The 26,108-nt window shown below is 39.8% G+C and overlaps 2 protein-coding genes across 4 annotated transcripts in view; both read left to right on the forward strand.

Annotated features, from left to right (window-relative positions):
- Window positions 1–9,729, forward strand: part of piezo1 (piezo-type mechanosensitive ion channel component 1) — a 98,471-nt gene extending 88,742 nt beyond the window's left edge. For all 3 annotated transcript variants that reach the window (XM_035944723.2, XM_023262809.3, XM_035944724.2), the window contains 10 exons: window positions 1,853–2,011; window positions 2,289–2,436; window positions 2,968–3,156; window positions 3,738–3,830; window positions 5,105–5,277; window positions 5,670–5,792; window positions 5,897–5,976; window positions 7,127–7,316; window positions 8,369–8,510; window positions 8,765–9,729. In XM_035944723.2, coding sequence (XP_035800616.2) covers window positions 1,853–2,011; window positions 2,289–2,436; window positions 2,968–3,156; window positions 3,738–3,830; window positions 5,105–5,277; window positions 5,670–5,792; window positions 5,897–5,976; window positions 7,127–7,316; window positions 8,369–8,510; window positions 8,765–8,893 — 1,426 coding nt within the window. In that variant the 3' untranslated portion in view covers window positions 8,894–9,729. The remainder of the gene's footprint in view (window positions 1–1,852; window positions 2,012–2,288; window positions 2,437–2,967; window positions 3,157–3,737; window positions 3,831–5,104; window positions 5,278–5,669; window positions 5,793–5,896; window positions 5,977–7,126; window positions 7,317–8,368; window positions 8,511–8,764) is intronic.
- A 3,900-nt stretch (window positions 9,730–13,629) lies between these two features.
- The window catches only part of tm9sf2 (transmembrane 9 superfamily member 2), a 41,321-nt gene continuing 28,842 nt past the window's right edge, over window positions 13,630–26,108 (forward strand). Inside the window, exons 1-10 of the mRNA XM_023262811.3 lie at window positions 13,630–13,852; window positions 16,552–16,619; window positions 16,918–17,011; window positions 18,229–18,356; window positions 19,358–19,487; window positions 21,617–21,741; window positions 23,081–23,192; window positions 23,627–23,706; window positions 25,347–25,455; window positions 25,697–25,829. Coding sequence (XP_023118579.2) covers window positions 13,736–13,852; window positions 16,552–16,619; window positions 16,918–17,011; window positions 18,229–18,356; window positions 19,358–19,487; window positions 21,617–21,741; window positions 23,081–23,192; window positions 23,627–23,706; window positions 25,347–25,455; window positions 25,697–25,829 — 1,096 coding nt within the window. The 5' untranslated portion in view covers window positions 13,630–13,735. The remainder of the gene's footprint in view (window positions 13,853–16,551; window positions 16,620–16,917; window positions 17,012–18,228; window positions 18,357–19,357; window positions 19,488–21,616; window positions 21,742–23,080; window positions 23,193–23,626; window positions 23,707–25,346; window positions 25,456–25,696; window positions 25,830–26,108) is intronic.

Consider the following 26,108-nt stretch of genomic DNA (forward strand, 5'->3'; position numbering starts at 1 on the left):
TTCATTGAAATTTTGAAAATGACAGCAAAATGACAGTTTTCAATGTGATTTGTTGAGCATATCGTCCAAAAAAGACAACAGCTTCTATGAGGTGTACTTATTTTTTTCCACGCTTGTATATACAGTATCTCACAAAAGTGAGTCCACCCCTTGCATTTCTCCAAATATTTAATGATATCTATTCATGGGACAACACTGACGAAATGAAACTTTCATACAATGTAAAGTAGTCACCGCACAGCTTGGATAACAGTGTACATTTTATCTTCCCATCAAAATAACTAAAAGACAGCCATTAATGTCTAAACTGCTGGCAACAAAAGTGAGTACACCCCTAACTGAAAATGTCCAAATTGGGCCCAAGTGTCAATATTTTGTGTGGCCACCATTATTTTCCAGCACTGCCTTCACCCTCCTGGGCATGGAGTTCACCAGAGCTTCACAGGTTGCCACTGGAATCATCTCCCACTCCTCCATGATGACATCACGGAGCTGGTGGATGTTAGAGACCTTACGCTCCTCCACCTTCCGTTTAAGGATGCCCCACAGATGCTCAATTGGGTTTAGGTCTGGAGACATGCTTGGCCAGTCCATCACCTTTACTCTCAGCTTCTCTAGCAAGGCAGTGGTCATCTTGGAGGTGTGTTTGGGGTCATTATCATGTTGGAACAATGCCCTGCGGCCCAGCTTCTTAAGGGAGGGGATCATGCTCTGCTTCAGTATGTCACAGTACATTTTGGCATTCATGCTTCCCTCAATAAACTGTAATTTTCCAGTGCCGGCAGCACTCATACAGCCCCAGACCATGACACTCCCACCACCATGCTTGACTGTAGGCAAGACACACTTGTCTTTGTACTCCTCACCTGGCTGCCGCCACACACGCTTGACACCATCTGAACCAAATAAGTTTATCTTGGTCTCATCAGACCACAGGACATGGTTCCAGTAATCCATATCCTTAGTCTGCTTGTCTTCAGCAAACTGTTTGCGGGCTTCCTTGTGCATCATCTTTAGAAGAGGCTTTCTTCTGGGACGACAGCCATAGAGGCCAATTTGATGCAGTGTGTGGCGTATGGTCTGAGCACTGACAGGCTGACCCCCCACCCCTCCAACCTCTGCAGCAATGCTGGCAGCACTCCTACGCCTATTTCCCAAAGACAACCTGTGGATTCGACGCCGAGCACGTGCACTCAACTTCTTTGGTCGACCATGGCGAGGCCTGTTCTGAGTGGAACCGGTCCTCTTAAACCGCTGGATGCTCTTGGCCACCGTGCTGCAGCTCAATTTCAGGGTGATGGCAATCTTCTTATAGCCTAAGCCATCGTTATGTAGAGCAACAATCCTTTTTCTCAGATCCTCAGAGAGTTCTTTGCCATGAGGTGCCATGTTGAACTTCCAGTGACCAATGTGAGATGTGTGAGAGTGATATTACCAAATTAAACACACCTGCTCACCTTTCACACCTGAGACCTTTTAACGCTAACAAGTCACATGAAACTGGGGATGGAAAATGTGCACTTGGGCCCAATTTGGACATTTTCAGTTCAGGGTGTACTCACTTTTGTTGCCAGCAGTTTAGACATTAATGGCTGTGTTTTAGTTATTTTGATGGGAAGATAAAATGTACACTGTTATCCAAGCTGTACGGTGACTACTTTACATTGTATGAAAGTTTCATTTCGTCAGTGTTGTCCCATGAATAGATATCATTAAATATTTGGAGAAATGCAAGGGGTGGACTCACTTTTGTGAGATACTGTATATAGAGAGAGTTGAATCTTAAGAATACTGCTCCATATTAGCTTTAATGAGCTTTAATTTTTCTTTGTTTCTATGTTTGTTTGTTTAGGATGTTCAATCAGAACTTTGTGGCCCAGCTCTGGTACTTTGTCAAGTGTATTTACTTCGGCCTGTCAGCCTATCAGATCCGCTGTGGATACCCCACTCGTATCCTTGGCAACTTCCTTACAAAGAAATACAACCACCTCAACCTGTTTCTCTTCCAAGGGTATGGACACAAAGGAAAAATATAGCTTTCTGTGCTAAGTATCATTTGTATCTGTCTTTCCTCCTGTTTTTGGTAGAATGTAGACAATCTGGAACAAAGTTAAACTCAGAATTTGTTAATGTAGGTCAAGCAGTGAAGCCGATCCTTTCCATATCTGTGTTGACCAAGATAGATAAACCCTAATTCATTATGACAGGAAAATGAGAGTATTACATAGGTCAAGAATCAGTATAGTATATTAACAGCATGATGGTTGTGTGTGTAAATGTGTGTGTAGGTTTCGTTTGGTCCCATTCTTGGTGGAGCTGCGGGCAGTGATGGACTGGGTTTGGACTGATACCACTCTGTCTTTGTCGAACTGGATGTGTGTCGAGGACATATATGCCAACATCTTCATCATTAAATGCAGCCGTGAGACAGAGAAGGTATGAGTTGTATGACAGTAACTCAATAAATACCTACTTCTCTGTACATAAGGGCACAGAAATCTTTGCTTAAAGGGAAAATTGTAACTCCTTACAATCTACACAGCCATACAACCTGTGGTACGCCTTTATAAAAAGAATCACACAAGTCTAGCATTTTACAGGCAGCCAGCAGACACTTGTCAGCAAGCTCCAGTTCCATGCATGTAAACTCCATACAGAAAGATCTCAGGCCAGGACATGAACCAGGGATTTTCTAACTGCAGGATGACAGTTCTCACCACCGTGCCACTGTGCAGCCCCCACTGTAAATTGTGTTGAAATTTGTATTGAAAACTTTCCTTGGGAGTCACTACCAGAGGCTATTGGTTCCAACTACACAGTTCCAACAAGAACCACTTTACTGAGATGGATTTGTGCCAGTTTCCCCTCGTTTATGTTTGGAAATGAAGTAGGGAATATTGTATGTTTACAAAACTTATAAAAAGTGTAATAAATACTTACCTCTAAAAATACATATTTTCCCTGCAGAAATACCCACAGCCTAAAGGGCAGAAGAAGAAGAAGATCGTGAAATATGGAATGGGAGGACTTATCATCTTCTTCTTAATCTGCATCATCTGGTTTCCCCTTCTCTTCATATCATTGGTCAGATCAGTGGTGGGTGTGGTCAACCACCCCATTGATGTCACAGTGACAGTCAAACTAGGAGGATATGAGGTAAGCAGCAACAAAATTTCCAATACTTCTTTTTGGTAATTGTTAAATTACTAAGACAAATTGAGTAAATGCCGGTATATTAATTTAAAAATGATATAGTATCAGTGCTGTATGAAATCAAAAGATACATTGTTGTTATATAGGAACTAATGTAGATATAGTTTCTTATTACACTTGATATAATTTTGTTTGATCCTTTCGTGAATGAATTATCCAAGGGTTTAGGGTTATTCCAGCTTTTAAATGGAGACTACTGAAAGCTAGAGAAATAAACTGAGATTATGAATTTTGAATATCTGGATGTTATATCATGTTGAATTGTGTTATTTTATCACAGTGGTATATTTCAAGACTGTACTTGTTCTGAATGAAAGTAGAAGATGGGAATCAATTAGCTCCTAAGTTAAGCCAGAAGGTCATACAAGTACATTTTCCATGATTATCCCAGATTTTGGTGTGTAAAAATAAGTTTTTCACTGATGGAACTAAAGTCTTTAGCAATGGGTCATAACTGTCTACATAAAGCACAGTTGATGCAACAATGTAATCCACTACTGTGATTTTTCTGTGTGTGTGTGCAGCCCCTGTTTACCATGAGTGTGCAGCAGCAATCAATCCAGCCCTTTACAAAGGAAGAATATGACAACCTCACCAAAAACTTTGGGGACAATGCTGTGTGTACTGAATTCATTTTGATTTATTTGTTAACTTGAATGTACTACAATTATGTTTTTTTCTTGCTGTTTGAATGCTGTAGTAAGTGCATTTATTAGAATGGGTCTTATAGTTCTTGCAGGATGTCATTCAGTGTCTACATTCTAGACTCTTAAAGGCATGGAACTGCACAAGCATTTTCCACTGTGTAAATTTGCAATCACTTCAAAAAGTATTTAGATCTGTTTACTTTCTATTGTGTCGTAAATGTAATTTTAAATTAATAGAATTGGCAATGTTTGTCATTCAATCAGCACTCCATCCATCCATCCATTATCTATACACCGCTTAATCCTCATTAGGGTTGCGGGGGGGCTGGAGCATATCCCAGCTGACTTAGGGTGAAGGCAGGGGACACCCTAGACAGGTCGCCAGTCTGTCGCAGAGCCACATACAAAGACAAACAAGCACTCTCACATTCACACCTACGGGCAATTTAGAATAATCAATTAACCTCAGCATATTTTTGGACTGTGGGAGGAAGCCGGAGTACCCGGAGAAAACCCACGCATGCACAGGGAGAACATGCAAACTCCATGCAGAAAGATCCCGGGAAAGCCGGGACGCGAACCAGGGACCTTCTTGCTGCAAGGCGAAAGTGCTAACCACTACGCCACTGTGCAGCCCCAATCAGCACTCAAAATCTCATAATCAGAGTGAAAATATGTGTTTGAAAACATTCCGAATTCATATTTATAATACATTTAAATAATTTACTAAAAACAAAAACAGGAAACTCTTCTTTACAAAAATATTCAGACCATTTGCTGTGGTGCTCTAAACTGTGCTCAGATGCTGTTTGCTATAATAATCGTGTCTATACTATAATAAACTATAATAACTAATAACAAACTATAAAAACTATATTAAACGTGTCTAGAACTTGATTGGACAAACCGAATTGACTGGACAAAATGTAGAAAAGCACACACCTGTGTGTGTCTAAAGTGACTGTGTATTCGATTGTGTTATGGACATGTGTTATAAATGTTTAAACTTCATGTCCAAGAGGACAAAAATTGCTTAAAGGTTTAAATAGCACTCAGTGCTGTCCATTTTTGTATCAGTACTCTATACTAAGCCCACTGTACATTTTAAGTTCTTGATGTAAACAGAGTTCTTATATCATTTTTTAACATATTAATCATTATTGTGAATGTGTGTGTCCTATTTGAGTTGCTGCTCCCCTGCACATCTCTATGTTGCACTAATTCGTGTGTGTATTTGCGATTAGGTGGCCATGCAGTTCATCACTCTCTACAGTTATGAGGACATTGTGACAGCCATGATTGAAGGTAGTTCGGGATCAGTTTGGAGGATCAGCCCCCCTAGCAGACAGGAAGTCATTAAAGAACTGCTTGGAAGTCCTGTTGACCTGACACTGCGTCTGGCATGGACTTTCCAGAGGTAATCCATTGGCTTTCTCCAAGCTAAAAGTGACATTATGCTATTATATATAATTTTTTACAGAGCAATCCAGGTACCTGTCAACTTACACTCTGGCAAGGTCCTGGTATGTATGATGTATCAGACCAGTTCCGCCGTGTAAAATATATAACTGTTTAAAATACACAAAAAATACACCTGCTTAGATTATAAAAAATAGACTCTAACTTGTACAAACTATAACACAGTAACAGAATATCACTATGCATATACAGTTGCATAGTATATGGAGTTTTAAATTCTGATTGACCTTTTTCTTTCTTCATTTATGATATACATTTTTTGTGATTGATGATGACTTGTGATGTGTCTTTGAATGTCTCTAAAAGCTGATTGTGTCTGTCTCATGACAGGGACTTGGGTAAAGGTGGGACAGTGGAGCACACCTTTGACAAACACTCAATAGACCTGGAACCAGGGAACCCAGTGAGAGCAGAAATGGCCTCATTACTAGTTGGCAATCGCACTGAGCCTGTGTAGGTTCACTCTCTGGAAGGATGTTTATGTAAATACAAATGATTTATGTTTTATGTAATCCTTACAGTTGTATCAAACAGATGATATTTTGTCTTTTTCCCAGACTTGTTCCTCATATGTTCCCTAACTACATTCGTGCCCCCAATGGAGCTGAGGCCAAACCTGTCAGTCAACTATATAAAGGTCAGAGTCCACAGAGTTACTGTCAAACTTTTAACAATATGAGATTTTTTTATAGCATGAGAAAATAAGCAAAAATCATTCCGCAATCAGACTAAAGAACCAAAACACCCAAATGAGTTAAAAGTACAGTGCAGAGTAGTGATTCTACCAAGATCAAGAATCAGAAGTAACTACAAAATGTCAGATTCACTCATAATCATTAAAATGGCATTATATCATTGAGAAAAGCATTTCCATCTTTACACTGTTTTTTAAACATTTTAATCAATCCTCTGACTGGATTAAATTTAGTAACCTGGTGAAAATACCTGTTATATACCAGATGTTCCACCTCATAACATACATATTCTGTTTTGCTTGTGTTAAAGTTTTACTGAAGAAGGAAAATGATGGGATAAGTGTGTATTAACTTTCCAGCAATATATTTCTCAAATTATACAGATGCCTTACTTTGCATCCTCGTCTGCTCAGCTGAGATGCACACTTTGCTATTAGTGCTGCATACATGCATTACAGTGCTGAACTATTATAACCAATAGTGTTGGAGTGCCCTCTACTGGAATAACTTGGAATGTGATGAGGCCATTTCTAAATTTTTCCGAGTATTTTTTGTTGTTGTTGCATTTTTCTGCATTCCACTAGGCAAGCACCTTGGCACACTTGACTAGAAACTATGCCACTCCACACTCACAGGTTCACAAAAATGGAGTCCTTAGTCTCAGCATGTACACTACCGTTCAAAAGTTTGGGGTCATTTAGAAATGTCCTTATTTTTGGAAAGAAAAGCATTTCGTCAATGAAGATAACAATAAATTAATCAGAAATACAGTCTAGACATTGTTAATGTGGTAAATGGCTATTCTAGGTGGAAATGGCTGATTTTTGATGGAATATCTACATAGGGGTACAGAGGAACATTTCCAACAACCATCACTCCTTGTGTTCTAATGCTACATTGTGTTAGCTAATGGTGTTGAAAAGCTAATTAATTATTAGAAAACCATTGTGCAATGGTGTTAGCACACGAATAAAAGTGTGAGTTTTCATGGAAAACATGAAATTGCCTGGGTGACCCCAAACTTAGTCGTGTATATTTGTAATTCACATCTCAAAGTATGTGTTTTAACAAAGCTGATTGGTTGTCTTGTAGGTAATGAAGATGATTATCTGAACATAACCCTGTCCCTGAAGAGTGACAGGTCACTTAACAGCAGTGGGAACCAAGAGTGGTGGGACATTGCCATTGCAAGCTGTCGCCCCTCCTCATGTGGTGTTCTACCCATGGTAATATTCAATGACAAAGTCAGTCCGCCTAGCCTGGGTTTCCTGGCTGGATATGGGTAAGAAACACAAACACATGTACAGGGGTTGGATACATATGTACGCTGATAAGTCTTAACATTATGACCACTCACTGATGACAGAACAGGCCTCTTGTTGCCATTGACAATTTAAGCAACAGCATTCTGCACAAGTTAGAGCTACTGAAGAAATAAAATGTTTGTATTAAATGAGGCATAATATTATTTACCTACCCATTAAAAGGGAAGTCTAAAAAAAACCACTGAAATTTCTTGTATTGTGATTAGTAGTTTTTAATTAGCAGACTCACTTGCCGTCAAAATAGCTGGTGGAGTTGGTTGGTGATTAATTTAACCTTAAATTTATCATAAGTAACTATGTCTGTGTTTTTAGTTTCTAACTCCAGACGCAATGACTTTGGACATAAGTATTTGTAAGCCGCAGCCCTCTTTCAGAACAGGCTTTGTTGAGACGTTTTTAAACATAGAAACTGTTTGCTTCAATCCGTTCATCGGGGATTTACATGGAGTGTATCTAATGATGGGCAAATCTTCCATGACATGATCCATAAATTTTCTGAACAGCAGTTCAGTGGCTCTGGTCATCACCATCTTGACAGTGCGTGACACACTAACTTCCAACTAATCCAAAAATGAACAAAAAGGAGAAGCAGGAGTAAATCTGAGGCCCACCATATAAATGTTTCTGGGCTGTCGACTGTCCTGTGATGGAACCAACTTGGCAGTCAAAGGAGTCATACCCTTAATTATGTAAAACTTTAGCCTTACTAGAATTTAAACTGTTGATGATTTCATGATTCAGCAAACTTCCAGGTTATGTTCAGTGACTGTGCCACAATGTTCACAACGATGTTTTTAAATATGCACAGCAACTATATTGTTACACTACGGTTCCGTCCAGACAATTGAAGTGGTTTGTTTGTGGTTTACAAAATAATTTATGGCGAAGATTAGGCGTTTTGATATTTCCAGACCATTCTATTTGACACATCAAGTAGTTTTTTTATGTTTTTCCCACCCTGCCAGAGTGTAATGATTTTTTTCTTGTCTATTCTAATTTCTCCTTCCAGTATCATGGGTCTTTATGTGTCTGTGGTCTTGGTCATTGGGAAGTTTGTGCGTGGTTTCTTTAGTGAGATCTCGCACTCCATCATGTTTGAGGAGCTGCCCTGTGTGGACCGTATCCTGAAGCTCTGCACAGACATCTTCCTGGTTAGTGTGCAGTGCTTGCATATTAACACACACATATCAGAATCTGAGTACAATTAAATTTCCAAATTTGAATACGCTGTTCATTAACTAAGATATATTGAATATTATTCTAGTCTAATCATCATTAGCTTTGATGTGCTATTTCTTTTTTTAAAAATTGAGACACGTGGTTCTGTTTGTGTTATTGGAGGTGTCTTGAAGCATCAATTCTTTTAAATTCACCTTCACAAACAATAAGTGTTGGTCTGTTTCAGGTGCGTGAGACAGGAGAGTTGGAGTTGGAAGAGGAACTTTACTCCAAGCTCATCTTCCTCTATCGATCTCCAGAAACGATGATCAAATGGACTCGGGACAGCCTCAGTCGAGACCAGGACAGACACTGACTGACTGCCTGAGTTGTTTCCTTATAAAAAAACAACACAATGCAAAGATGTCTCGATGATAACAAGTGGAAGACTTCTTGAGAACACTCCACACTTACACAAGTGGATTTACAGCCAAAGAGACACACAATAGACATGCAATATTAAACATCTGCTCTTGCTGGAAACAAGCTGTCATATCTTTGCAGCTGAATGACCACTAACCCACCGGAATGAGAGTGGAATTACTGTCCTACAGTAAAAAGGATTGATAGCAGCTGGACTGGACATAATGTCCTTGGAACAAAAAAGCAGCTGTCCGTTTGACCTGTGCTTGTTAATGGTCATGGGTCAAAGGTCAAACACAAGTGATACCTTACTTACAACCTCTGTATTTGAGCCACCCGGGTGGAGTAACTGTGTGGCTGAAAGTAACTGTGGGTTGAACAATGATGTAGCCACAATCACAGCAGCAGTATGCTGATGGAAACATGCCATGATGTCAATGATGCTTAGGAATATTTCAGATGCAGCCAAAATTTGATATGCAATCAAAAACCGTTCAGTCCTACATCACTACATGTCACAGGTTTTGGAGCTATGGACAAGACAAGTTCATGAAAGAGATGTTGATCATGCTGGTTTGCTTTAGTTGCCATTTTAATACTCCAGTTCACTTCAATTCAACTTCAGCTGTAGGATTTTGAAAAGTTACTGTAACAGAGCATGTACATGTATGTTGTTGAAACCCAGGTTGCTTTGATAGCAGCCTTCAGCTCGTCTGTATTTTTGAGACGGATGTTTCTCATCTTCCTCTTGATAATAAACCACACATGGGGTTCTATGGTGCCAATCAAGCACAGTGATTTCATGATCAGCAAACTATCTCGTACTTTTGTCACTGTAGGCAGGTGGTAAGTCCTGCTGGAAAAGGAAATCTGCATTTCCAAGAACAAATTTCTCTGTAACCTCCTGGTAGATGGCTGTGTTGACTTTGGACTCGATAAAACACAGTGGACCAACACCAGCAGATGACATCCATCCGTCCATATATGCTACTTATCTTCTGTAAGGTTGTAAGGGGGCTGGAGTCTATCCCAGCTGACTTAGGGCGAAGGCAGGGTTCACCTGGACAGGTCACCAGACAGAGAACCAAGCACACTCCCCTTTCACACCTGTGGACAATTCAGAATCACCAGTTAACCTCAGCATGGCTTTGGACTGTGGCAGGAAGTCGGAGCACCAGGTGAGAACACACTCAGGTACAGAGAGAACATGCAAACTCCACACAGAAAGACCCCAGGCCGAGATTCGAATCCAGGACCTTTCAACCATGAGACAACAGTCTTAACCATCGTTTTACCAGCAGGTAATCTGGCACCCCAAATCATTTTCTTCTCCAGACTCTAGGATCTAGACTTTCAAATGAAATGCAAAATTCATTTTCACCTGAAAAGTGGGAGGGATCACTGAGCAGCAGTCTAGTTATTTTTCTCCTTAGCTCAGGTAAGATCTTCTGAGTGAATATTAAGAATCCAACAGTTGTAGCTTCTTTCCTGAAGATGTCTGTGCTGGTGGCTCTTGATACACTGACAGCTTCAGTCCAATTCTCATGAAGCTCTCCCAAGACTTTTTTTGATGATTTTCTCAAGGCTGCAGTCATCACCTTTTGCACCTTTTCCTACCAGGCTTTTCCCTTCCAGTCAACTTTCCATAAATATACTTTGATACAGCACTCTGTCAATAGTCAACCTCTTTAGCAATGACCTTCTGTGGTCTATCCTCCTTGTGAAAGGTGTCAATGATCTTCTGGACAACTTTCAAGGCAGCAGTCTTGATCATGATTGCAGTTGTGTGCATGGAACTAGACCGAGAGATTCACAGTATTTATGCCGTTTGAACAGTAATTTACTCAAATTCAAAATGAAATGTTCTAATATTTTGAGATGCGGATTTCTGATATTCATGAGTTAAAAGCCATTTCATTGAAATTAGATCTGAATCAAAACACTTCTAAACAGCTGAGATAAATTACAGAAAAATAAAATGCTCATTGCTTCTTCAATTGTAGTTCATGACATTTTCAAAGAAATGTTTGATTTGAATGTTTCCAGATAAAATGTAATGGGCGATTTTTTTTTTTTTATGATGAACCATTCAAAACCTTGAACTTGTTCTATCTCAGTAAGTGTTCCATCCTTTCAAGAAAGTACAACAATCCTTGTTTAAAAGTGTGGTCCTGAATAGCTCACCAAATACAAACACACCACAAATAGAATACAAACAAAATAGTTGAATATGTTTATTGATGGGGTAGACTCATCACCCTGCCATCATCTCTCTGACTGAACTTATTTTCTTCTGTTATTTTATTTTCTTGTTTATTTTGTTAAGGCCTGCTGCTCCTTGTTGGTAGGACTATGTGATATGAAGAATATGTACACTGTTTAAAGTATTGCATGTTGTGATTCTGTATAACTAATATTGTGTCGAACGACATGCTGCATATGTAGACTGACAAATAACTGCGATGCCTGCTAGGTAAGAAGCCGCATCATGTGAGATAAATCTTTCGATGATTGTATGACTACACAATAGTAATATAATTATTGATGCAGTATGGGATACTTACAAAATACACAACATAAAAACACTTAATGTCAAGGTTAAAAATAACTGAGATGATCTTAAGAACCCCTAATAATTTCAAATTTTTTTGTGACAGCAATAGGTTTTCACTGCTCTAAACTGTATGTGAACAAAACAAAAATCTCTGTGTTTTCAGTAAAGGAGTACAAATATTTTGTTTCTGTTTGTCTAAACACTGATTTAGACAATAAAGATACATATTTCTACTTGGCTGTTTTGGACCATATCCACCTAGCACAGGATGAAACAATCCTGAGTATATCACTCATCAAAATTATTTTATCACACTTTAGCCTTCTCCAGAACCACAGAGGCCATTGTACAAGTTTATGGACCACATGCTTTCAGATCTTTTAACTGCATCCTACAGTCTTCACAGTGGATGATGTGAGTGCCTTTGATCTGGTGTTCATAGACTGCTGGTGTCATCTTTATTTCTTCTTCTTTTTTTTTTAACTATATTTTAGTTTAATATTTTGTTCACCCCATTGTTATCAGTGAGGATAGTGTAAGTGAAATATCATGCAGTTCAGTGGCACCACAAAATATAACCTCCAAAACGACGATGCAGTTGAATGAACATCTCTCTTAAAACAGTTTCAACAACTATTGAACATTATAACCTTCAAAAAGGCAGCATTTATTGCAGTACTCCTGTATTAGATCAAATTTGTTTTAGCTTTATGTACTTAATAATTTGGCAGACTGAATTTCACACATATTTCAGGTTGTTTTTAGCAGTTATAAGCTGCAAGATTCAATGCCAGTTTAAACTTTTTCTAGCAGTACCTAAGTGAAACTTGAAGTTGTAAAAGTCCTAAAAAGGAACTTTGCCTTGTTCACGCTATGCAGTCATTAATCAAATCTCCAATGAACTCCATCATGGTTTGCTGTGGTGCATGATGATGCTCTAGTTGCTGTTTAAAAGCAGTATGAATGTGTGTTTCTCCTACTGACACAGAGTCTAGAATGGCAAAAGATTACAACAACAATGAAAAAACAATCTTAGGTTTCAGTAATCTTCTTAAACAATGCAAATGAACACTTTCACACTGATCTGGCCTGGGCCTGGGATCTTTCTGTGTAGGGTTTGCGTGTTCTCCCTGTGCATGCATGGGTTTTCCCCAGGTTCCCCGGTTTCCTCGCACAAAAACATCCATCTATTATCTATATACCGATTAATCCTCATTAGGGTCATGGGGGGCTTGGAGTCCCCAGTATTCCAGCTGATTTAGGGTGAAGGCAGGCCCCTTATCCAACCAGCAGATGACCCATTGACCTGGTGACAGGCCAAGGCCTCAGTCTTCCCCCATCTGGTGAAGGTGATGGAGGAGAGATTCTGTATTATGGCAACTTCTATTCCATCTGAGAGAATCTTCTCAAAACAGGGCAGATTCTCATCGAAAGAAAAATCATGTCAGCCCATCCAAGCTCAGGCATTTGATTTTTTTGAATGCCAACCTGCACTGAGGACATTTATACTGTTTGACTACCAAGTTTGGTTCTGTTTCTGTTCTGGTTGTGTTCTGTGGGTTTGTGTGCAGTATTTTGTTCATTTGTTTCTTGTGCAAAAAAACCTTTCATTACAATATTAAACAAAAGTAAGAATGTCTGCTTTTGTAACAGAACAAATGCACAAAATGAGGCAATTATCAGGCTTCTGATAAAAAACTGAGTGCAAAAGGAGTTTATCAATACACAAATCATTCATATTTGCCTGGCTAGGTTAAAATATGAGGCTACAAACAATACTAAAAAATTAGGAGCCGTTTGGGAGCCGAAAGAGCCGGATCTTCTTTGGGAGCCGTGCCAAAAGAACCGGCTCTCTGAAAAGAGCCGAACGTCCCACCACTACTGTCCAAGGTTTCTCCTGCCTTCGCCCTAAGTCAGCTGGGATAAACTCCAGTCCCTCACGAGTCACGACCCTAGTGAAGGTAAAGCGGTGTATAGATAATGGATGGATGGATCCTCTCCTCCCTCTCGGTCCCTCTCAGTAGTGACTTCGTCGGAGGACTCTCGGAGCTGAAATCAGTTAAACGAGATGAGCCTCCTGTCGGCTGTCACCGATCCCACAATGCTCCACTCCACCAAGCAGGACTTCCGGCTACGCTGTTCCTCTGTACAGACCCGGATGCAGGTGTCTGTCCTGTCTGTGAGCAGTGAAGGAGCAGGGTTGCTGCTGGCTGCGTCTCTCAGAGGACTGTCCGGCTCAATATGCTGCTGTGGCTCCTTGCAGCGGCTCTTCTGGCTCCAGCGGCCGCCTTCTACCTCCCGGGTCTGGCGCCCGTCAGCTTCTGTGAACCCGGAAACGACAAAGTTCCGGACTGCAAGGTAAACGCTGCATGTCACACATGTCCAGTGTAGTTTCAGCAACATGACTGAATAGCTAACATTCCTTACTCACAGCACCCAGTAAATAAAGAGAAGAGAGGTTTGTTCCAGACATGCTGCTGTTGTGTTACAGCTAACTGTTCTGGTGCTGGAATTATAGATAAGTTGTTTTTAAATCAAGTGACGTTCACAGTCTAGATAGCAAACTAGAAAAACTAGGTTGTAACTGACTCCTGATTATTTAGTTTGCGTTACAAAATGAGTCCTGCTGTCTATAAGGACTGATGATAACGGATTGCATGATGTTATTTTTGGTATGCTGTTTATTGAAAAGTTCCCATGTGCAAGAAATAATAATGATACATTTTATTTGGAATGCACTTTCCATATGTGCTACATTTAGAGATATGAAAGGATACAAACAAAACAAACATGTAAAATAGAAAAAAAAAATTTCAGGGACATGTTTTATTAAAAGCTTTGTCAAAAAAAAGGTATTTTGGCCAATGCAGAGCTACAAGCAACTACAAGAGCCTTCCTCTTGTACTTGTATTCTTCTGCTGGGTAGTTGTATCTTAACAAACTCATTGATACTACAAAGTACGTGTACAGTAAATATTGGGAGGTGTGATATGTTGTCCTCTAGATAGCAGCTGGAGGAAGTCATGGCTCAAGCATGATGCCACTATTAAGGTCAAGCACAAGTTCCCACTCCCTGACTTCTTCTAAATAGTTGAAAAGAAAAGATGAACTAGATACACTGTGCGCAAAAGATAGCTAGACTGTTCTCCTCCATGTTTTCCATGAAAACACACACTTTTATTCATGTGCTAGCATAATCGAACAAGGGTTTTCTCGTCATCAATTAGTCTTTCAACATCATTCGCTACCACAATGTAGCATTAGAACACAGGAGTGATGGTTGCTGGAAATAGGCCTCTGTGCCCCTATGTAGATATTCCATTAAAAATCAGCTGTAGTAAATGACCCCAAACTTGTGAACAGCAGTGTACGTCACTTTCGATAAAAGCGTCTGCTAAATGAAATTGTAGAATTGTTGAAAACTAATTATTTATGGTAGCAGCAGTTAGCATGCTATGCTTGCAAACTGTCAGATTGTTACACTTAGCAGAAAGCTGCCACAATCATTACAACACCATGCAGCTGACCAGGTGGGGTAAATGTCAGACCTAAACTACTCATACCTATGGGGGATCCAAGACAGTGTCTCTGTATGTGTAGAGAAGAGTAGCTATCAACAATGGTTTTGTGCAGTATGGAAGGAGCTTCTTCAGCAAACAATAATTTAATGGTGGCTATATTTCCATAGAGTAGAGTGTAGCAGTAATTGATGGAACTAACATTGTTATTTTGTGAAAGTTACCAGAGTTTAATGAGGCCATTAAAGGCAATGATCACTGTTTCATTTGGTTTTATCTTTTTAGCTAATTGACCAATATGACAAACATCTCTATTTTCAAACACAGCATTCAGATTACAAACCTAAACACACACACTCACCAGCCAGTTTATGTGTTTCACTTCTTATTAACGCAAATATTTAATCAATCACCACAGCAGCAGCTCAATGCATACATGGTCAAGGCAACCTGCTGAAGTTCAAACCGAGCATCAGAATGAGGAAGAAAGTGGATTTAAGTGACTTTGAACATGCCATGGTTGTTTGTGCCAGACAGGCTGGTCTGAGTATTTCAGAAACTGCTGATCTACTGGGTTTTCACGCACAATCATCTCTTGGGTTTATAGAGAATGGTCCGAAAAAGAGAAAATATCCAGTGAGCGGAAGTTGCTTTGGTGAAAATGCCTTGGTGATGCCAGAGGTCAGATGGTCAGACTGGTTCAAATTATAGAAAGACAACAGTGACTCAAATAATTACTAATACAACCAAGGAATGCAGAATACCATCTCTGAGCATGCAGCTCGTCCAACCTTGAAGCAAATATACTATATCAGTAGAAGAAGACCACACCTGGTACCACTCCTGTCAGCTTAGAATACAAACCTGAGGCTACAGTTTGCTTGGACTCACCCAAAATTTACAATAGAGGACTGGAAAAACGTTTGATAAGTGTCGATTTCTGCTGTGATATTCAGATGTCATTATGTTATCTATCACATATGCTAAGCATTCACTGTTTGAGGTCTGTGAGCACACCAGCATGCCTTAACAAACTGCATGTTTGTTTCTTTGGTTTGTGTAGTTATAAAATATGTCTTACAGATCAACCTTGTGGTGTCTGGGTTTGCCCTCACTGTCGGCATTATGTAAGCGAAGTAGTACCGTATTTTGCCTTACACGTCTGCTTCTGTGGATGATCAGCAAGGGCACTAGCATTTGCAGCCATGCCTCTCATTTGGTCATAGTGAAAGCTGCAGTGTGCATATAAGAGAACAAAAAACAGCTGACGCAACCTCTATGAATGCAGGAAATGAAAGCAGAGCACTGTTGCACATCAAGTCATACAACTTCTAATAAAATGCTTTAACAATTTTTAATGGCGGGATACTGTAGTGCCTTTCTAATATTGGTAAACCATGTAACAGTAGCACATATTTGACAACACATATACCCTGATACCAATATATCTGTAACAAGCCAATATTAGGTGATATTGGTCATATATGGTGAATATATCTTCTACTAATATGTGTCCACTTCTCTTCTCTTCTCTTCTAGTCAACCATTGAACTGTTTGTGAACAGGCTTGATTCAGTGGAGTCTGTTTTGCCTTACGAATATACGGCGTAAGTAGCACTATGTGTTTTGTTTCTGTGTGAGACTTTAAAAAAAAAAAAAAAATCTTATTTCATCAGGTTGCAAAAACAGCTTCTCTGTGCTTTATCTTAATCCAAAAACAAAAATAGTTTCTGAGGTCTCCCTAATTCACGGAGTCGTAAGAATTTGAGAATTTAAAAATGAACTCATGAAAGAGTTGAGAATCTCTAGATCACAATGTTATTGACTACAGTATATATGAGGTGAGTGAAGGTATTTAGTCTGTCCAGAGTGTTTTGAACAGTGTTTTCTTTTTTTTTTCTGCAGGTTTGACTTCTGCTCAGAGAAAACAATGGAACGTCCATCAGAGAATCTGGGTCAGGTTCTCTTTGGGGAGAGGATTGAACCTTCACCATACAAGGTAACACGTGTCAATAGCAACACCAACTTCTCTACAGAAACACATAGACATATTAAGAGCAACAAACATGTGGACTCAAATACACTACCGTTCAAAAGTTTGGAGTCGCTTAGAAATGTCCTTATTTTTGAAAGAAAAGCAGTTTTTTTCAATGAAGATAACATTAAATGAATCAGAAATACAGTCTAGACATTGTTAATGTGGTAAATGACTATTCTAGCTGGAAACGGCTGATTTTTAATGGAATATCTACATAGAGGTACAGAGGAACATTTCCAGCAACCATCACTCCTGTGTTCTCGTGTTACATTGTGTTAGCTAATTGTGTTGAAAGGCTAATTGATGATTAGAAAACTCAATTAAAAAAGTAAGAATGCACTATGTAAAAACAACTAAAGGTAAAATTGCGGTGTGTGAGTTATGATTACACTGTGTATAGTAAAATATAAGAGCAGTTGTCAAACATGAGATAGTATGTCCAATTAGTGCAGGGTGGAATGGGGGGTACTGCACTTAAGCAACCAGTGTCCTCAGCCTTTCCTTGGTGTGTTCAGAAAGAGGGAATGCATTTGACAGCCTGTGGGAAGAAGCTGTTCTTTAGTTTGTTAATGTTAGATTTGATTGATGTCAGGGGTAGTGTCCAGGATAATATAAATTTACAAAGACTGCTTTACATCTTCAAAGTTTGAAATCACTTTACTAACTCAAAATGTTGTTGATCCTAATTTGAGCTTATATAAACATTAAATCCCTGATGCAGTCACACACTGTAGAGGTAAAATGTATTTGTCTTTTTGTTTGTTTATTAAGATTCGCTTCAGCTTTTGGAAGGCAGCAGCTATTCTTCCTGGGGTCTTCATAATTTCGTTAATGACAACATAAAAATGTAATATGTACACACAATACATACAAATAAAAAAACTACAGAATACCCAAACTAGGGCTGGACCTGAATATCTGAGTATTCGGTCGTGGCGGTGGTATCCAAATATTTATTCTGAGATCCAAATATTGGATTGCCCTCCCCATCGGACGATGTCCCACGATCAGTATTTGACTCCTCAATTCACCTGTCCCCCCTGTACGTTAAGATCCCCCAGGGCACCCCATGTGTATTAATAACTGATTTTGCACTGTTGTGAATGATGCATTGTTATTAAACAAAACCTTGTTGACACAATGCTGAATAGCACCTATATTACAATTTTGTTTGTCAGTTTGAGTTCAAGAAACCTGTGGTGTGTGGGAAGGTGTGTATGAGAACCTATTCCACCAATAACCCATCAGACAAAGCCAAACTGGATTTCCTCAAGAAAGGAATGCTACTCAACTACCAGCATCACTGGTATGTATGATTCAGTGGCATACACTCCACCTGACTCCACTTCTGAACATTCACCCTTTTGTCTTTAAAACATTACTGTGTAGCGTTGGCTGTATGCTTCAGCTTGTTGTCTTGCTGGAAAACAAATCTTCTCCCAAGTCACAGTTCTCTTGCAGACTGTATCAGGTTGTCGTCTAGGATTTCCTTATGCTTTGCTGCTTTTATCTTACCCTCTAGCTTTACAGACCTTCCAGGTCCTGTTGCCAAGAATCATGTTGAAATATGTGTAAGCGGAGCAAACAACATCCTATACACGTCTACGACTGGCACAGTAGGTGTAGACTGGGGTGGGAAGGTGTGGAGAATGACCCAAAATTTGGATGTCAAACTGATACCAACATCCAGGAGGTCAACGAACTGGTGATCGTAGACTGATCAGCATGATGGTTGAGCCACAGGGATTGAATAGGGAGTCAGTGAGGACCATCTTATCAGATGATTTGGGTATGCAGAAGATTTGCAGGAAGCTTGTACCCAAACTGCTCACCAAGGACTAAAAGACTCGCCAAAGGGCAATCCATAGTTTCTGGACAACATCATTGCTAGGGATGAGACTTGGTTCTTTCTGTACGACCTGAGACCAAACAGCTCAGCTTCCAGTAGAAGATGCTGGTGTCACCTAGACCAAAGAAAGCTTGCATAACCAAATCATCCAATAAGATGGCTCTGATGGTCTCTCTGTTCAATCTTAATTGCTGGATAGTCCTTTGCTCATGGTTGATTTTATGACAAAACTGACTTGAACGAAAGATAATTTCAACTGTTGCTTTTCTCATACAGTGTTGTGATGTTGGGCAACACTATGATGTGTTGTCTGTCTGTCTTTTAGAGTAACTGTCCAATGTGACTTGATGTTTAAGAAAGTATTGCCTCAATAAGATTGTGCAATATACATAAAATGTGCACATTACATCTTATTAGTGGGCATCACATGCTTTTGTGTTTCTGTTTTGTGTGTGTAGGATTGTGGATAACATGCCGGTCACCTGGTGCTATGATGTTGAAGATGGACAGAAATTCTGTAATCCTGGTTTCCCTATAGGCTGTTTTGTCACAGAAGCAGGCCGATCTAAAGATGCCTGTATAGTCAATGTGAGTGTGACACACAGACACAATCCCTCTTGAACAGTAGAAGTATATTTAGCTTATTTTCAGTTCCGGTCCTATCTTTCCTGGCATACACAACAGCCCCGGGAAAGATTTAGACAGTTTGAAAAACACAACTCTAAACAAATGTTTTGTACTTGAAAAAGCATGTATTTGTCCCTGTAAATGACAACTACATAGAAGGTCTATAGATGAGTTATGATTGTCAACTGTCCATTGTTAATGTGAGGAATGGACTAAAGGTAATTTACTTTATGCTTCCATTATAAACTGTGTTAGAAGTTGTTGGATAATTTACTTCTGAAGAAAATGGTGAGAAAAGATCAAGCATAGTTTGTTTAGACAAAGGTCTCTTCTTGTCACATCAACAGAAAACTCTTTCATTCTCCACATGTGGCATGCTGTCAAAAAGTTAAAAAAAAGAAAAGAACAGAAGAAGAATCAAGGTGTAAAATCAAGACAAATGTGAGAGGCAGCAGCAAGGCTTGCTGTAGAGATCGACAAGAATTGCCACACATAGACCATTCAATTACATTTTATTTTTGGATAAATCCAAATATAACCTACATCAAGTTACTATATTGTTTTTAAGTTATTTTCTTGTTTTTTACTATGAAGCACTTCAGTCACCCTTTGGGCTGTTGTAAAAGGCTATACAAATAAACTTTGACTGATTGATTGATCAGTCTGACTGTACACAGTTTTTTGGACATAGTCAGAGGAAAAACTCCATTTATACTGCGCTGAAGGTACAGTAAAGTGTTCTTTTCTTTCTCTGGAGTGTACTGAGATGCTGTGGTTGCAAGCTTAAAAAAAATCAGCCAAAATAGTTCAAGTGACAAAACCCTGCCCCAGTGACAGCCATAGACCATGTGGCAATAGGTTTTTATATGTCTGTCTGTTAAAGAATATCTTTAATTTAAGCACAAATCTTCACTTGAACTCAATGACTGATTACAATTAGGTTTTTAAGGGTAACAGCATAATGTTTAGCAAAAACACTTTGCCGGTCATGAAGTTGAGGTAGAACACAATGCAAAAAAAAAAAAAAAAAAAAACTGCGAAAAAAATAATTACTGAGATTGAAATCTTGTATTTTATCAACACTCCATATGTCTACCTTTATTTCTGATCAGAGACTCATGCTGAAATATTCCCATTCTGTCACAGTATTTTGCTATGTCTGTGGCCATTCTCAGTGCCATCTATAAAAGTGTAACTTCTTTGCACAGCCCCATATTATCCTGCTCCCATCTCTGTGCTTCACTGTCAAGACTCACTGTGGTGTTCTTGACCAGATTCATGGCAGACACGCTGGACCCCATCAAGCTGACATCGAGTGAAAAGTTGAATCTCAACAAAATATCCATGAATTTCAAAATATTTTGATATTTTGTGTCCCTCTCCTTTGCTTCAATGACAGCAGCACTAAGGCTGCATGGAGTCCACAAGTATGTATAAAGAATGCATTCCGATGTTAAGAATGTTTGACTATCTCAGTCTTCAGGTGCCCCCATAAATTTTAGTGGGGATGAAGCCATGACAATCAAAACTTGTCCACTAATCACAGGTTTTTCAGTTGGATCCGAAGAACCTACGCATGGTGAATGTCTTTAGCACCTTTCCCGTCTGTTTTTCAGAGCTAGAGTGTGCAAATAGCACACTGGCTGTGTTGTCATTTTACGAAAACACCCACTGCATCTCTACTTACTGGTGCTATGGTTTGTTCTATACCTCCTCATGCCTGCTGGAAAGGTGTTTCCAGTGATTTTTAGTTGGTCACCTATCTCGCTGGATGTCTTTTTCATCTTTAGGAAGTCTGACATTCATGCATTTAGGCTAACTGGACAGCTTTTCTCAACTTTGTTTCAGTGTACAGAGGTTTTCTAATGTGTGTCAGTGATCACAGGTGTATTCACTTTTGTTGCGGTGAGGTTCTACTTTGGGGTCTGTACTTTTTGAGTGTTCATAAGAGGAAATTCTTTGCTTGTTATCTTGGAAATAATGCAATTATTGAGAGATGATACAGATTTGAAACATTTCACATTTAATTGATATTGCACAGTGGTCAACTCAGTTCTGATGAACTCATGTGACTTCATTTTGTTTTCCAGTCAAACTTTAATGAAAAGGATGCTTTTTACATCTTCAACCATGTGGACATTACCATCTATTACCACATTGTTGAGCATGAACAACTTGGAGCACGACTGGTAGCTGCCAAGATTGAACCCAAAAGGTAATTGCGTTCAATTCAATTTTATTTATATAGCGCAGATTCACAACATGTGTCATCTCACAGCGCTCTGCATATTAAGGTACAGACCTTATGAATTATAAACAGAGAACCCAGCAATCCAAAGTTGCTTTTGGATTCCCTATGAGTGACGGTTGTAAGGAACAAAAAAAGTCCTGGAATGGCGAGGGGTATAAAACAAAACCTCCGACAGAACCAGGCTCAGGGAAGGTGGCCATCTGCCTTAACTGGTTGGGGTGAGGGGGTTGGGAATAGCAGGTGGTAAGGCCAGCAGCTGCAGCTTGTAGAACAAGCACAGGACTTTGGGAAACACAGAGTTACTGATATGTAATAGTGATATACAATTGTGTCGAGAGAGGAGAGGAGCCCAGTGCATCATGGGAGTGCCTTGGCAGTCTAAACCTATAGCAGCATAAGTAACTGTCACGGTGAGTGAGGGGTGAACCCAAAGTGAGAACACACAGACAGGCAGAGACAGAGCTCAATTAACCGGGTTTATTAAAAACAACCACAACTGGGGGAGCGCAAAAAACTAACTAAGGTGAGACTCACAAAAACAGGAAGGAAGGGGGCTGGCAGACTCCTGGATACCGGCAAGCGGCCGGGTGAGGCGGTGCAGGCAAGGGGTTGTCCAGGTCCTTTATAGGCGGCTGGAGTGGGTCATATCAGCAGCTTCCACAGAGCAGGGCAGAACTCCAAGGTTCAGTCAGCAGCATGTAGAAGCAGAGTTTAGGATCTGGCCCTGAGTTGAGTGGAGAGCCAGGCTTTATGCTGCTTATGATGGGTGGTGATGTTCTGCAGGTGTGTTGGAACAGCAGCTGGCCTCCATCAGCGCTGATCACCAGTCGGCACACACAGCAATGGGGGGAGGTACCGACAGCCCGAGGAGCAGAGCAGAGAACAGGGAAGACAGAGGGGCAGAGGAGGTCATGGGAGGTCAGGCAGGGGCAGGTGCAGCGACCAGGGAGGGGGCCATGACAGTAACAGATGGCTCAGACGATCCAGAGCAGCCCTACTTATTAGTATTATCAAATGATTGAAAGTTTTTGCTATAATATGACTGTTTTATGTTAGCTCTGTTGGCTTGAGGTATATTCACTTTAACATTTTTGTGGCATGCTTAAAGATCTCAATGCTGTTCGCTCGTAAGAAAGCCCATCCCACATACTAGTAGAACAGTGTGGTAGCATTATTATTATTATTATTATTATTATGTCATGCACACATAGTAATCAGTATTCAATATGCAAAGTATATAAATGATGCAGTTCGCTTGGATCTGAAATGTATTTCCTTTGTCTCCCTCTTCTTCTCTGCCTAGCTATGAAAATCCTAATGATGACAAGCCTGATTGTTCTGGAGGGCCAAAATTCCTCAAAAACAAGCACACAGGAGAGTTCAAGATCACATACACCTACTCTGTCAACTTTGCGGTTAGTACAATAGTAGTATTTCTCTGTGTTAAAGGCTGTTTTGAGAAGCTGTACACTGTTGCCATCTGGGTTAGAAACTATTAATGGATTAATGCTGCAATCCAGCCATGAAAACAGCAAACCCAAAAAACCAAGTGCAACTATGCTGAATTACTTTGGATCAATAGTCATCCCACCTGTCCTTTGTAAAAAAATAAAAATAAAATAAAGAGACATCTGGCCACTCATTCTACTTCCTCTGTGACCAGTTTTCCACTCTGGGGAACAATATAACTGTATTGATTCAAGCCACCAAAATCTTTAAGCCTATGGAGGCAGACATTTTTTGATAAAAAACAGCTGAATTATTATGAGTAAGAAAAAATGTTTTTTTTGTTAGTTTTAGAGGTAAATGTATATAAATTGTGTGCATGCTTGCACGTGTATATATATAGGAGGACAAGAAAATTCGCTGGGCATCTAGATGGGACTACATCCTGGAGTCAATGCCTCACACTAACATCCAGTGGTTCAGGTAACACATAAACACTGACATGTATCAATGTGTTATGAATTTTGTGCCAGGATTTGCACCTCAGAAATGATCTTCATGTAAAAACATTTTGTAGAAAGAAAAAACTATTTTCTCCTGGTAATATTTTTTAATTGTTTAACAATAATACACTGTCTGTCCAAAAAAATCACCACCTGGATTTAACTAAGCAAATAGGTAAAAGCCTTCCATTGGATAATTACTGCAGTGATGAATATGTTTCAGATGGCAACAACTTATTTAACCTTAGCTGATGCAGTGAGGAGCTTCTCATTTCTTTCTCCTATGGTCGTAGAAAGGATGTTAACCTGTCTCAGAAGGGTCAAATTATTAGCCTGCATCAAGCAAAGAAAACAACTGAAGAAATTGCTGAAACTACTAAAATTGGGTAAAGAACCGTCCAACGCATTATTTAGACCTGAAGAATATTGATGAACCATCATCTTCAAGGTACAAATGTGGTCGGACCAAACTCTTAGATGATCATAGGAAATCAACAGGTGAATTCACAGTTATGCTTAAGAGTGAAAGTAAGAGCATTTCCACACACACAATGCGAAGGGAACTCAAAGGATTGGGACTAAACAGCTGTGTAGCTCTAAGAAAACAACTGATCAGCGAGGCTAATCAGAAAAAAAGGCTTCAATTTGCTAGGTAGCGTAAAGATTGGACTCTGGAGCAATGTAAGAAGGTCATGTGGTCTGATGAGTCCAGATTTACCCTTTTCCAAAGTGATGGGCACGTCAGGGTAAGAAGAGAGGTGGATGAAGTGATGCACTCATCATGGCTAGTGCCTACAAGCCTGTGGGGGTTAGGGTTATGATCCGGGATTGGTCAGGTTCAGCAACATTATTTTCCCAAAGAATGAGGTCAGCTGACTACCTGAATATACTGAATGACCAGGTCTTTCCATCAATGGAGTTTTTCTTCCTGATGGCACGGGTATATTCCAAGATGACAATGCCAGGATTCATGGGGCTCACATTGTGAATGAGTGGTTCAGGGAGCATTAGACATCATTTAAACACATGGATTGACCTCCACAAAGTCCAGACCTCAGCCCCACTGAGAATCTTTGGAATGTACTGGAGAAGACTTTGTGCAGTGATCCGGCTCTGCCATCATCAATACAAGATCTTGGTAGAAAATGAGTGCATCTCTGGACAGAAATAAATGCTGTGACATTGCAGGAGCTTATTGAAATGATGCTATGGTGAATGTGTGTCGTTCTCAGAGCTAAAGACAGTCCAATGAAATATTGGAGTGTGCAACTATTTATTTTGGATGGGCAGTGTAGTTGTTAACACAGATTCAAGTGGTAGTCTGTTGCAAGTCAAACTTGAGAGCAAACAGGAGCAGATTTTTAACTGCTGACTAGGATTGTCCTGATTGGTAAAATAAACTGTTGCCAAACAAATGGTTACTAAGAGCAAATGCTGTGGTGTGTGTGAATCATCACGATGTCCCTATTGTGCAAGTGTGCATGCTTATATGAAATGCAGTTGTTCCTGTTTTGGAGAACTTAAAAAAATTGTATTTATTACAAAACCACTTCCACATTGATCGACACCAAAGTACTGATGCATCATCAAATCTGCTCGGATTGCTGTTTTTCTCCAAAGCATAATGAACTCCTTGGTGATTGTCTTGTTCCTGTCTGGAATGGTCGCCATGATCATGCTGAGGACTTTGCATAAAGACATCGCCAGATACAATCAGATGGATTCTGTGGTGAGTATCTATTTCTGTGGAGGATAATAATGGAGCTGAGGGGCGAGCAGTGGACAGAAAATTGCCAATAGTTCCAAGTTTGTCGTTCCTGCAAAGATGAAATAACTTTATGCTTTAACTATTTCATGAAACAAAGCAGTTATGATAATTCATCATGGTACTACCAGTACATGGCACATCTGTGGACATTAGTGGTTAAGATTTATTGCAGTCATTACATTAGGTCTATCCTGTTTTCCAGGAGGATGCTCAGGAGGAGTTTGGGTGGAAGTTAGTCCACGGAGATGTTTTCCGACCTCCCAAGAAGGGGATGCTGCTGTCGGTTTTCCTCGGCTCTGGAACCCAGATCTTCATTATGACCTTTGTCACCCTTTGTATGTGTTTATTATCTTTATTATTGTTTAATAGCATTGAGTTGAGATCTTCCAAACAGTACTGTACCCCTGTTGTATGCATGACTTGTAGAGATAGAAAGTGTCTGAAGAAATCTCAGTGCTCCCTGTCTGTTGATATAAGCTGTGGTCTGTCCAGACTTAAGCATGGTAGCCCCTCAGGAGAGAGAGAATAGGTTTCAATTTTAGATGACCAGCCAGCAACATAATGTAATTTATGTGACATGAGCATGTGTGCAGGTCCCAGTTACACCCTGCCAT

Source organism: Amphiprion ocellaris, chromosome 16 (genome assembly GCF_022539595.1).
Source record: "Amphiprion ocellaris isolate individual 3 ecotype Okinawa chromosome 16, ASM2253959v1, whole genome shotgun sequence".
Classification (NCBI taxonomy): domain Eukaryota; kingdom Metazoa; phylum Chordata; class Actinopteri; family Pomacentridae; genus Amphiprion; species Amphiprion ocellaris.